The sequence below is a fragment of the Littorina saxatilis genome, linkage group LG8, assembly GCF_037325665.1.
Source record: "Littorina saxatilis isolate snail1 linkage group LG8, US_GU_Lsax_2.0, whole genome shotgun sequence".
Taxonomy (NCBI): domain Eukaryota; kingdom Metazoa; phylum Mollusca; class Gastropoda; order Littorinimorpha; family Littorinidae; genus Littorina; species Littorina saxatilis.
The window spans coordinates 3,877,559-3,892,024 of NC_090252.1; the positions used below are offsets into that span (position 1 = coordinate 3,877,559).

At 41.2% G+C, this 14,466-nt stretch overlaps 1 protein-coding gene across 2 annotated transcripts; it reads left to right on the plus strand.

Moving 5' to 3' along the window:
* The first annotated feature begins 56 nt into the window (after positions 1-56).
* LOC138972549 (radial spoke head 1 homolog) lies at positions 57-11,427 on the plus strand. 2 transcript variants are annotated; one of them, XM_070345199.1, is made up of 8 exons: positions 57-314; positions 1,072-1,196; positions 1,801-1,895; positions 2,124-2,350; positions 6,429-6,503; positions 6,889-7,081; positions 8,492-8,522; positions 10,826-10,963. In XM_070345199.1, the coding sequence occupies exons 1-7, from the start codon at positions 261-263 to the stop codon at positions 8,494-8,496; spliced, it is 774 nt and encodes a 257-aa protein (XP_070201300.1). In that variant the 5' UTR covers positions 57-260; the 3' UTR covers positions 8,497-8,522; positions 10,826-10,963. The 2 variants fall into 2 exon arrangements, with proteins under 2 accessions (XP_070201300.1, XP_070201299.1); XM_070345198.1 differs by lacking the exon at positions 8,492-8,522 and having other exon boundaries at positions 63-314; positions 10,826-11,427.
* The last annotated feature ends 3,039 nt before the right edge of the window (positions 11,428-14,466 follow it).

The window sequence follows — 14,466 nt, forward strand, 5'->3', positions numbered from 1 at the left end:
TTTCACAACCCCATTTAAATGGAAGTGTGGAAAATATAACGACAACCACAAGAGAGAGAGTGAGAGAGAGAGAGACTAAGGGAGACCACCGTCACAAAAAAGAACTTGTCTCCCCTAAAGGCGGCGCTATGGTCTAGTTGCCTAGTGACGGCTTCACCTTGTTGTGTTCTCTCGACGTCTACTGCTGTTGCTAATCGAAGCCAAGAAGGCTTGTTCACCTAACTTTTTTCGTGTGCCCGTCGACCACAAAACCCGGCAAGATGTCTGACATGGGATCAGAGGAAATGGAGGAGGAGCAGGGGCCCTATTTGGGTGTAAGTTGTTGTTTTGTCTTGTTTGGAACGTTCGAAATGCGCTCGCTCAATTTCAATGTTCAAAATCGTGTTTCCTTCTGTTTAGACAACTTTTTTTTATGTAGGCTTGTTTGCATGCTTTCGTGATATTTTAAACGTGCTAGAATTACGAAAATATTACACGATTTTACAGCGGATAAATTCGGTCTTCAACAACTTCTGTTTGGTACCGTTTTGTAATGCATGGGCTACTTCACAAACATTTATGGAAATCACATGTTTTTTGCTCAGAGTGACACAATTTGTCTGACAGCGTTCTCAAGCAACCTACCTTGTTAAGTCAGTAAACATGTTACTCCAGCCAACAGTGTAGACAACAGTGGAAAATATCCGGTAATGTTGAACTTTAGTGTTGTAATTAAATTCAAATCCTCAAATCTCTGGTAATGTTGAACTTAAGTGTTGTAAATTCAAATCGGCAAAGCTCCGGTAATGTTGAACTTTAGTGTTGTAAATTCAAATCCTCAAATCTCTGGTAATGTTGAACTTAAGTGTTGTAAATTCAAATCGGCAAAGCTCCGGTAATGTTGAACTTAAGTGTTGTAAATTCAAATCGGCAAAGCTCCGGTAATGTTGAACTTTAATTAGTGTTGTAAATTCAAAACTTACCATCCAGTGCCATATTATTGAGTTATTTTTCATACAAGTCACTATTATCAATGCAAAGAATGACACCAGTCAGTATCTTTTTATTTGATGATTTTCTCGCCTTGTGTAGGAATATGAAGGAGGTCGCAACGAGAGAGAGGAACGACACGGGGAGGGCAAGGCCACACTGCCCAACGGGGACACGTATGAAGGACTTTACGAGAACGGGAAACGACACGGACAGGGTGTTTACAGGTCAGTTTGGCTGTTGTGTTTTTTCGTTACCTTTTGCTTTGTTAATGAATCGCTAGCATGATGACAAAGCAATGCACAAGAAACAGGAGAGAAAGAAACGAAAAAATTGCTGTACTGGCATATCAATGATTTATATAAGCTAGTACCGTATTCACATTTTTTTTCACTGACCATGGGGTAATGTTGTTGTTGTCTTTCTGTCCTCCTTTAATTTGTGTAAATTACATTTGGCTGTACTTTTCTGTTACAAACAGTCTACTGCTTTTGTGTGTGTAAAACGTTTTAATCGGGTCAGACAGGGTGATGCTGAGTTGTCTACCTTGACGGCTTGAGCGGGGGCTATTTATAGTAGCTCGACGTTTCTAGTACGTCAGTCGCTGGTTAGACACCTGTCAATTGTAGAGATCCGTTTGTGATATCGTCTGGCTGCTGCTGTCTCCTGGTATGCTGTTGGGAACCTTTGTGTTACCATAGCAGGTTTTGTATGGCTCAGAACATAGCTCTAAAATCACAAACCTGTTTGACTGGCTTTGCCTCCAAAGGTCATTCTTGTGCTTCGGGCGCTTGGTTACACGGGTGCATCTGTTTCTTTTTCTTTCAACAGATTCAAGAACGGTGCACGCTACATTGGAGAGTATGCCAAGAACAAGAAACAAGGCCAGGGAACGTTCATCTATCCTGATGGCACCAAGTACGATGGTGAGTGATGCAATCCACTGTACAAATACAGTGCAGATTTTCTGCTCATGACCTCTGTAAATTTACCTCCATTTTAAGACTGTTTGGCTTGGGGGAATACTTGTTTGTTTTACCAGAGTTTGAGGTTGTTGTTTTTTCATTATCATCATCAATAGAATATCACACATATTTACACAAATATTTACACATCTAAAAAGAACGCTTAGCTTATTTTTCTCCCCCTTCCAGGTGGCTGGGTGGAGGACCAGCGGTGCGGGTTCGGCAAGTATTACTACGTGAACGGCGACACGTACGAGGGCGAGTGGCAGAACCACTTGCGGCACGGGCGCGGCACCTACTCCTACGCCGCCACCGGCACCAAGTACGTGGGCATGTGGAACACGGGCAAGTGGGACGGACACGGAGAGCTCATCCACGCCAACCACAAATACGTCGGCACTTTCAAGGATAACAGGGTAGGCTGCTTCCATTTTGTTTGATCAAATAACCAAAGGGAGGTAAGCGCTCTAAATGCATATGACATGTGTAATACAAGATACAAGAAATTTTATTGTCCTCATCAATACAAGGAAATTTGGCATGTGTGTGGCAAGACATAATACACTGATACATAGACATTTACAAAGCAACAACTGAAGTTCAATATCAGCACACCCTTACGCACACATACCCACTACTTCAGACACACAGGCTACATGTGCCCCTCGGACGTACGCAACCCACAATTCACCCAGCCATACAACTCCACATGCACTTACTCATTCATGCAGCACTCTAGCGCCCGGCCATGCACAACTCACACACTGGAACCCTCGTACGGCTACATATGACACCCGCACAAACATTACAGCCTCAAACATCGTACTAGATCTACAACTAACAAGCATACATCCACTATCAAACACCGAATACATCATCACACATTACATCATAACATATTGCATTATAACACACGCACAACCATTACAACATCAAACATCGTACTATAATCTACAACTAACAAACAATCATACACTATCAAACACCAAATATATCATCGTACATTAAATTACATCATACCACCCCCCCCCCCCACCCCACATTCACAATTGACACAGAATACGTCATCATACATATACATTACATCATAACCCCCATACATACGCAATCAACACATAGTACATCATCATACATTACATTACATCATAACACCCCCCCCCCCCCCCCCATCATACAAAGTAAACAGACGTCAACATTTCACTCTTACCCCCCCCCCCCCCCGCCAATCACACGTCCTCTACTCTACCATCGCTCACACCTACTACACATCACCCATAGTCCTCCAAGTCACAGTTCACAGCACTCATTGTCCTTCCGCAGTCACAGTTCACATCACCCATAGTCCTCACATCACAGTTCACATCACCCATAGTTCTCACAGTCAAATTTCACAGCACTCAAGTCTATCTAGCATACTGTCACATTCACAGGGACTGGTTGTAGAGTCGTACAGCCATCGGGAGGAACGAGTCCCTCATCCGGTTCGTCCTGGCCCGCCAGCACCTCAAACGGTGTGATGACTCACGCGTGGGCTCGCACGATGCGAGCGCCTGGTGCAGAGGGTGGCGGTCGTCAGAGCGGATCATGCTCAGCTTCTTCAGCGCCACACTCGGCAATCGAGTGCTGAGAGGCTGAAGCTCAGAGCCAATGATGGAGCCTGCTCTCTTCACAATCTTCTCCAACCTTTCCATGTCGCCTTTCTTTGCACTGCTGTGGTAGCAGAGCTGGTTGAAGGAGACGACACTCTGAATAGTCGCCTGGTAGAAGAGGTGGAGGATCTGTGGGTCGACGTGGAACTGCCGCAGCTTCCTCAGGAAGAAGAGCCTCTGGTTTGCCCGCTTGCACACGGCGTCCACGTTTGGCGACCAGTCGAGCTGGTTGTCGATGATGGTGCCCAGATACTTGTAGGTATCCACCATCTCGACTGGTTCGCCCTTGATGATGATGGGGTCGACGGCGGACTTGGTTCGTCGGAAGTCCATGATGAGTTCCTTCGTCTTGCTCACGTTGAGCTCCAGGAAGTTGTCGTCGCACCACTGCACCAGCTCCTCCACTGCGTGTCTGTACGCCGATTCGTCGTTCTTCAGGATGAGACCTGACAGGGATGTGTCGTCTGCAAACTTCAGCAGCAGGTTGACAAGATCCCTGAGGCGACAGTCGGCGGTGTACAGCGTGAAGAGCGTGGGAGACAGCACGCAGCCTTGGGGGGCGCCTGTATTGGTGGCGACAGCCTCGGACAAGACTTGTCCAATACGGACCCGCTGGGTTCGCTTCGTAAGGAAGCTGAAGACCCAACTGATCAGCACTGGATTGACGTCGAACTCCAGCAGCTTCCTCATCATGAGATGAGGCTGGATGGTGTTGAAGGCGCTGCTGAAGTCGATGAACAGGACCCTGGCGTAAGAGGAGGGCTTCTCCAGGTGGGCGGAGACGTTGTGGACGAGGGTCAGGATCGCATCTTCAGTACTCCGGTTGCGGGTGTATGCAAACTGAAGAGGATCCTGATGGTCCTCTGTCTCCAACCTCAGCCTCCGAAGGACCAACTTCTCAGCGCACTTGAAGGGGATGGAGGTGAGCGCTACGGGCCTGTAGTCGTTCAATGTCAAGGGATTGGGCTTCTTGGGCACAGGAACAATGATGGAGCTCTTCCAGATTGCAGGGATGGAATGTTCGTCGAGTAAGCGAGAGTTATACGGAACCAATCTCCTGGCACCTGAGAGAATAACAAGCATTGAAATGAGCAAGCAACTTTCATCCTACATTTTTTTCATACATTTTTTTTTTTTTTTACTCCCCTGAGTAATCAGGAGAGTTTTCGGAATGAACAGTGTTAGGCCAGCTGGCTGACCGCAGACAAAAAAACTTTACGTTGAGGTTTGTTTGTTCATTCATGGGCTGAAACTCCCACGGCTTTTACGTGTATGACCGTTTTTACCCCGCCATAATGGAGGTCCCACTGCTCAACATTCTGACATGCAGTATATCCAAGAGAAACTCTAGCTTCAAACACATCCAAGATAACCTCAACATTCTGACATGCAGTATATCCAAGAGAAACTCTAGCTTCAAACACATCCAAGATAACCTCAACATTCTGACATGCAGTATATCCAAGAGAAACTCTAGCTTCAAAAACATCCAAGATAACCTCAACATTCTGACATGCAGTATATCCAAGAGAAACTCTAGCTTCAAAAACATCCAAGATAACCTCAACATTCTGACATGCAGTATATCCAAGAGAAACTCTAGCTTCAAAAACATCCAAGATAACCTCAACATTCTGACATGCAGTATATCCAAGACAAACTCTAGCTTCAAACACATCCAAGATAACCTCAACATTCTGACATGCAGTATATCCAAGAGAAACTCTAGCTTCAAACACATCCAAGATAACCTCAACATTCTGACATGCAGTATATCCAAGAGAAACTCTAGCTTCAAAAACATCCAAGATAACCTCAACATTCTGACATGCAGTATATCCAAGAGAAACTCTAGCTTCAAAAACATCCAAGATAACCTCAACATTCTGACATGCAGTATATCCAAGAGAAACTCTAGCTTCAAACACATCCAAGATAACCTCAACATTCTGACATGCAGTATATCCAAGAGAAACTCTAGCTTCAAACACATCCAAGATAACCTCAACATTCTGACATGCAGTATATCCAAGACAAACTCTAGCTTCAAACACATCCAAGATAACCTCAACATTCTGACATGCAGTATATCCAAGACAAACTCTAGCTTCAAACACATCCAAGATAACCTCAACATTCTGACATGCAGTATATCCAAGAGAAACTCTAGCTTCAAACACATCCAAGATAACCTCAACGTAAGGGCGGGGATGTAGCTCAGTCGGTAGCGCGCTGGATTTGTATCCAGTTGGCCGCTGTCAGCGTGAGTTCGTCCCCACGTTCGGCGAGAGATTTATTTCTCAGAGTCAACTTTGTGTGCAGACTCTCCTCGGTGTCCGAACACCCCCGTGTGTACACGCAAGCACAAGACCAAGTGCGCACGAAAAAGATCCTGTAATCCATGTCAGAGTTCGGTGGGTTATAGAAACACGAAAATACCCAGCATGCTTCCTCCGAAAACGGCGTATGGCTGCCTAAATGGCGGGGTAAAAAACGGTCAAACACGTAAAATTCCACTCGTGCAAAAACCACGAGTGTACGTGGGAGTTTCAGCCCACGAACGCAGAAGAAGAAGAAGAAGTTGAAAGGGGGAGAGGGGGGTGTGGAGAGACCTAAAATTGAGGTAAATGTGGAGAGGTTATGAACAGAAAATTAAAAAATGCAAGGTATTGAATTGGGGAGACCTTAAACAGGGTCATCCACTGTATCGTCATTTTGCTTCTGGAATATATTTTTTCTCTCCTGTGTCGTGTACATCTCTACAGTCATTATTTCAGTCAGAGCTTAATTTCCCGTGTGCGTGCATGACTACACATTGTTAACACTGGTGTGTATGTGTGTGCAGATGGAAGGCAAAGGAAAGTACGTGTTCGATATCGGCTGTGAGCAACACGGAGAATACGTACCTATTGAACAGGGGGTAAGTGCTTGCTTTTCTTTGTTTCGGTCTATTTTGGTATTTGTGTGCTGGCATTGCATGTGAACTTGATAGACCCAATATTGAACACACACTCACACACAACGGGAGACAGACAGAAAAACACAACACAGCACACACACCTCCCAGTTACCTCCCATCCACCTTAAGTCCCATTGTACGACCCATACTCTGCAAAGAGGCGGTTTTAAAGAGATTATTTCCCCATTCGGATGGCAAGGGTTGTGTACGACCCATACTCTTTACGTTGACTACTTCTTTGGAAAGTATGGGTCGTACACGACCCACATCATCCGGACTGTGTAGTTGAAAGCGTGATCAGGTGAAAGTTAAATCCATCCCTCAACCTTTGGTCCCTCTTTCCCAGGAGAAGGAGGAGAAGGGAGACGACGAGGAGCCCCAGGCCATCATCATCTCCAAGTGGAAGGCGGGCCAGGTCACGGCCATCACTCTCAAGGAGGAAGAGCCCGAGGAACCGGTCGCTGAGCCAGAGCCCGAGCCCGAAGCCGCCGTTGTGGAGGAAACACCGGCAGAGGGCGAGATGGAGCCTGTGGAGGGAGGTAAGTCTTGATGCAGTTGATTCTGTCTTGTGGCTTGATTTTGACACCTTCTTAGTTCATGGGCTGAAACTCCCGCGTTCACTCAGGTTTTTGCACAAGTGGATCTTTACGTGTATGACCGATTTTACCCCGCCATTCAGGCAGCCATACGCTGAGTTATCAGCCTTTCTTGCAAATGCTGTGCTGCATTGGAATTGATTTTACGGATAGCAGGGCATGGTGAAAAAGAGAGAAAAAAGTATAGTTTGTTAAAAATCAGAAATTACTTTCCTTGTTGTTGCTGTTGGTCTGCTACAGTGAATCTTTTTATATATTTTTTTTAAAATTTAACAAAAGTATTAACCTTGAACTCCTAAGTAGAATCCTGCTGTCAGGAAAATCAATTCTGATGGTGCACAGTATTAACAGACTGAGGCTTCTCATACTGCACTGCACGTGTTTCGTCTTTTTCTTCCTTGTATTTTGAAGAGCATCATTCAACTCACTGCACAAATATTGTGTACTGTTTTGAATGTAGTTTAAATGTATTGAAATACAACATATTGGCTTTTGCTGCTAAACCTGTATGCAAGGCTGTTCACAAGATTTTATGTTTGTTTTTTCTGCACATTTTTATACAGTACGTGTGGCATGCAGTTATCGTAGCATTTTTTGTTTTTTTCAATTTTGCATGGAATTTAATTGTAACTTTTCTTATTGTTCTGGGATGTTCTTGTTGATTGACTTTACACTTGGAGTCTGGCTCTGGATATGAAGCTGGTGGTCAGGGGTTGGCTTGGGTTTTGTCCACTAGAGGTCCATTGACTGACTCAGCCACGAATCAATCAGTCATTTTGCAAACCAATCAGTCAAGAAAAAAACTTTCCTTCCACCACGGGACTGCCGCAATTGTGCATTTCGGCGGTGAGGAGAATTAAACTTCTGAAAGTAGTTTAGAATGTACAAATGAGAGGAAAATTCTGTTAATTTCTTCATTTTCTTGTTTATTTTCTGATGGTCTTACATGAAGAGGAACACAAGGTCTGAGGACACAATAACCATATTTATTTCAATAAAGTAAGGAAGGGGAAGAAAAAAAGAAGAACAAGACAGCAGACAAAAATAAGACGATCTGACTGCCTGCTGCGTGTCTGTCGGTCAGTTGACGGATTGAGACCCATGTGTGTTGGTCTTTTCTTAATTTAACATAGCAAAAGACCGATGACAGACGCCCAAGCCAATCCCTGGGTGGTCTTTTGCAGAGCCTCCACGAGACCATGAAGCTGGATCTAGGATGATACCCAAAGCCTCTTTCTTGTTCCCTTTCTGTCCTTTTCCTTGTAGGGATGCACTTTTTTTCTGAGACCGAGTGCATTTCATATATAATATTTTCTTGTTGATAAGTTTGCATAAATTTCTTTCTCTCTTTAGATTGAGTGGCGAGAGACATGGTTGATGCAGGGTATAACAATCACTGTCAGTGATTTTATTTGTGTCCCCCTGTCTGTGCACTAAACCCTAGATAGTTAGGAGTCTGTTGTTTAGTTTAGATATAAACTGTTGAGCAATAGAATATCTTCGAATATGGAAAAGTTGGTTTGAAGAACAAAAGGAAGCAATAGATTTTGTTCAGACAGAAGATGGTATTAACAAACAAAATAATCATCTTTGGATTTGATTTTCTTCTCTCTCTTTCAAATAAAAGTTCAAATCATAAGTATATACGTGCAGAAAGATGATTGAACATCTGTTGGCCAAAGTGGAAAAGTAGGGGAGATGGGTTGAGATCACAGATTTTTTGGACAAATCACGTTGAGTTCAAATGCCGCAGCTATAACATCACCTGTGCTTGGGTGGGGGGGTGTAAAACTTTCTGCGACGAATTTAAAAAAAAGAAGACCGCAGAATGTGTAAAGTTTCAGTGTTTGTTTGGGGTTGTGGGTGTGAGCTGTTTGGGAACCAGAGTGGAAAATGGTATAGATAACTCTGACTGGCACCGAATTGCAGGTACAGAATTGTCTTTGTTTCAAGTTGCCTTGAGGGTTGTCAGATGTCCAGATCTGTACTCATCATCCCCGTCTCTGCCTGTGTATTTTGCTTCCCCGCTTGTGTCCCCCCCCCCCCCCCTCCCCAAGTGTTTAGAAACACCACAGTGCCCAACAAATGTGAGCTTGCATGGGAAACATCGGCTAAAGACGCAGCCAGCTATTTTCGGCTACAATGGAAATAGGTTAGAAGGGATAAAATGATCAATCTTCAGATTTACTGCTAAATCGCTTTATTGATCATCCACCTTCATCATCCCAAAAGGATTTCACCTGTGTATTTCAAAACAGCACTGTGAAAAAACTATTACAGTTAGATCAATTTTGTTTTTTTGTAAAATATTTTTCAAAGACTGAAGTTTCATATTATTTCAAAAAGTAGAAATTGTTCCATTTAGCCGGGTTTTCCCATGCAGGCTCACTAATGTCTCCCACCTTTTACCGTTTTACGTGTAAAGTTTACCCTGGAAAATACATTGGTGTTGACTTAGTTTTTTTCCTCATCTCACATCCTGTTTTTATTTGATGATTTTCGTTGTCAGCTTAGGACCGAGAATAAAATTCCATGATTTGTAGATATTGACTCTTTCTGTTTGTTTATCCTTACCTCATATGTGTACTAATTATCATCATACATGTAATGTAGCCAAGTGATTAGGTACCTACCCTCTCATCCAACTGTTAGTGACATAGCTCTACAAAGCTGATACTTTTCAACCCTCTAAAAGCGTAGAGCGGGAAAAAATGTATGTGCAAATTAACTGAGGCTAGAATTTTTATTTGATTTTTTTTTCTCACTTTTATAAGTGTATGTGTCCATTTCTTAGTACAGTGGAACCTCCCTTGTTAGATGTAAGACCCCCCTCCCCCCGCCCCCTCATTTAAATCTTCCCCTATTTCCTTTCACAACCTCTGTAAATTTACCCCAGTTTTAAGACCCAATTTTAGCAAATTTCTTGAGGTTTTAAAAATCACGTCATGAATTTTTTTACGAGTAAACACAAGAAAGAAACTTTCTTTCTTTATTTGGTGTTTAACGTCGTTTTCAACCGTTCAAGGTTATATCGTGACGGGGAAAAGGGGGGGGGGGGGGGGGGGGGGGGGATGGGATAGAGCCACTTGTTAATTGTTAATGTTTCTTGTTCACAAAAGCACTAATCAAAAAATTACTCCAGGGGCTTGCAACGTAGTACAATATATGACCTTACTGGGAGAATGCAAGTTTCCAGTACAAAGGACTTAACATTTCTTACATACTGCTTGACTAAAATCTTTACAAACATTGACTGTATTCTATACAAGAAACACTTAACAAGGGTAAAAGGAGAAACAGAATCCGTTAGTCGCCTCTTACGAGCTGGGGAGCATCGGGTAAATTCTTTCCCCCTAACCCGCGGGGGGTACAAGAAAGAAAGCTATATTATAAAAATAAACAAATAAATAAATGATTGTGTAGGGATGAGCTAGGGATGACCCACATCCCTTGCTAGTGACTGGCCTGTAATGCCATGTAGGAACATTTGACTCACTGAAAGCAAGAGTGCTTGCTCTTTCACAACCAATACAAACCCGACTGTCATTTTCGAACATTCCCTCATGTGAATCCTCGGGGAAATTAACCCGTCACTCTTTAAAACGCTTCCATGAGAGTGGCTTAAGGCATGTTGTTTAACTCTTGCATAAACTCACTCACTACTACCCGGTGTTTTCTTGTTACCAGAAACACCGGCGGCGGAAGGGACGGAAGAAACACCGGCAGAGGATGGAGAAAAGACGGAGGAGCCCGCACAGGCCCCCACGGAGGGAGATGGGGGCGAAACAGAGGGGGGCGAAACAACGGAAGAGCCTGCAGCAGCTACCGAAGAGCAGACGGCTGAGTAGGCTTCAGAATGACCTCCCTTTGTGTCAATGTGCGGATGTACTGGTAATTTATCTTCAACATGTTATTGAATTTATCATGAAAAGTTATGAAGCTGAAATGATATTGGAACTATTTTGGATTGAGAAAAATTGTGAGGCAGAAGATTTTTCCTGTATTTTTTAAGTCGTATTACAGTACTTCAGAATTCGTGTCATGTTTTTCATCAAGCGGCTTCTTTTGGAAAAAATACCTGTGCACAAGTTTTGCATAAGACAATGATAAAGATCTTAGCAGAAGCATACGCCTTGTGTCTTGCAGCTGGGCAAGTATTACCGTAAGCCTTAAAACAAAAAATCAAACTACATGTACTCCAACGGGACTCTGTTCGGTGGCTTCTTCTCTTCTGCTGGTCTGCAGTATTAGATAGATAGCACAATGTGTAAATAAACTATTTTCATCAATGTGAATGTTGTAAGTCGTGTGTGTGTATATTATGTGTGTGAGTGTAAACCTACTGCTAATACATATTTTATTTCAGTGTTAGCATGGTTAAAGGGAGGATTCGGGGTGAGGTACAATCTTGCTTTCACAATAAACAAACAAAAAATGAGGTAGTGTTCTAAGAAATTTATTTTGGATAAAGCATTTCCTTTAAATCAGTTTTCAGATTACAATCATATGTTCAACCGACAAAATATAAAAGTTCTTCTGTTTAAATTACTTAGTTTCAAAAATACAAAATCTCCTCTCTAAAAATCTAAAACTCTCTCATCAAAAACCAGACACAACCAGGGGTCCACTAGACCAAAAAATATCCATCGTGAATCAAACGCTTGCTGATCGATGATCAACAACAAAAAGGTTACCCCTGGAAAATAAAACAACACAGCATAAGTATAATTCAACAATCATCAAGATAAAATTTCAGTTTCACTAGAACACTTTTTTATACACCATAGAACAAAACAAAAAGAACATAACACATGATACAACACAATACGTAAACAATACAATGTTATTGTCATGACTGAAGAATGGAATACACTAGGAATATCATATCATGTAATACATGATATATGGAATCCAACCCAATCAGAAATATTGTCTAAACCACAGCCCCACTTGTCTGTGATAACAATGATTCCTCCATAATAGATAGAAGTTATGTTAAGACTATATCAGACACAGCTACAAGCAGAGTCAATCAAAACTATACTTCATCCATTTAGTGATTAGCTATAAGCATAATCACCCTTACAGAAAACCTAAGACATTCACTTGATGTCTCAAATTATTCTTGATGTAACCAGTTGCAGTGCACACTCGAAATTACATCTCTCATAAAGCCGACAGTTAACAAAACAACTGTGCAGACTTAATCTCAGTTCGCGTGGTGATTCCTCTTATCTCAATACAGTGCCTATGTTCCATTTCTTACAACCATGAACAATCCACACAAAACAAATACTTCAGTCTTCCTGTGCTCCCGCACAACAACAGTTATGCAATACCCAAATTAATGACAAATCAACTTGAATTAATTGCAGAAATGAATAAGTTGTTAACACTTATCATTTCTATGCCTCAAAACAAGAACAAACAACATCTTGAAACTTTTAGGAAAACCACATGGCCAGGCACCATGTAAGTAAATCATGCAACAAAGGAAAATCAAGTTTTATCAAATATAGTCCTAAAATAATAATCAACTATTACTCACAACTGATACATAAAAAGACATCTTGTATAATCAAAACATTATAGTAAAAACACTAACCTATCATGTCACAATTCATTTCTTCTACAACTTCATACCATCACTTTGCTCAGACACCACATGGTCTTTCTGGCATCTTTCCCAGAATCTCATAATTAATTTCAATCCCAAGAATCCTTCAAGAATAAAAAGTGCCACCTCATATAACTTTTCAAAACAGTACACAATACATATTAGAAACAAACTAACTTAATATTTAAGCCATTTCTTACCTGGTTTAGGAATAAAACGTTTTATAATTCAGGACAAATTTGGGCTGGATCAGCTGGTTCAGTCAGATTCTCAAGGAAAGGAAGATTCAAGTCTTGTAGAAACCCAAAGGTAATTATTAATTTAGAACAGTTTACCTCTTAACAAATAAAACAACATTTCCAAATATTCACTAAAATTACCAAGCTTCAATTAAGCATCTTTCAAATAATTTCTAAACACTAAATATATTTTTAAAGTTCCCAAAAACTATAAACTATAACATTCCTGGTTATTAAAAACTGGGATCCAAGACATGTCTATACTCTTAAACTAAAACAAATTTTCTAATAATAATATTCTAAAACATCATTAAATCATTACTAAATAGTACAAGTAAAGCATAACTAAACAATAATACAACTTTAGACCTTACAAAACAAAATGGTAAAAAACAAATTGGAACCAAACAAGGGAAGTAATTCAAATCATCAAATATTTTAGAACAGCCACAGTTCTTCCCCTTGAGTTGATATAGAAGTTTCTCAGAGCAGCTAACTAGTAAACTGTGAAAGAACTACTAATCTTTCACTGGTTTACATACACCCCTCCAAAGAAAATGTTTCCTTATTTTCTCAAAAAATTGGAACATTTCCCAAAAAATTAAATAACATTTTAACAAAAATGTTCACAAAACCATAATTGTTCCCAACAACTGAACACAGTACAAAACACAACATAAATGCAAGTCATTAGCTATACTTTCCTTCCTGAGTATATATTCAAAACGTCTGGAGAAAACAAAATCTTTTGTCAACTCTTCATAGCACCAAAACACTGTTGCAACTAGCAGTCACAACAATAGGTTACTCTCCACAATTCCACTTAATTGTAGCACCGTCAAAATCATATCATCATCAAAAGGAACAATTCTTTTGAAAATAAAAAATGACCAATCTCAGTAAATCTCACTGTTCAACAATCTTACAATAGCAAGTAAAGTTAAGTAAGACTGCAAAAATCTCAACATCAAAATCATCAACACATATGCTTATGACCGAAAAACCGAAAATGCACAAGCATAACATGTAGATTTATCCTCTTTAAAAATACAAACACTATCAAAGAACTTAATACAGTTCTCTAAAAACTCAAAACCAAAATATTCACAATAATCACATGAATATTTGTTCACATCAGCACCAAAATATCCTGTTTTGACTTCAACAAAGCAAACAATCCTCAGAACCAAATTCTGAACTTCAAAAGAAACAAGATCAGACAAAAAAATAACAAAGCATCAAATGACAACTCAGAACATGATCATGAACACAAATGTATGATTGTCCGAAGAGCATCCTCTATGTCCCTAGCCATACCATCTGACATGGGTATGTCCTGCAGTGTTACCAAGGACTGAGTCACTACCTCGGATAGTCGACAATTTACCAGACGTTCCAGACCCACACGATGACACAGGTTAAGCCTTTCTACAGGTCGTCTTATTCGAGTCGATCGCCTGCGTGGGGGTGAT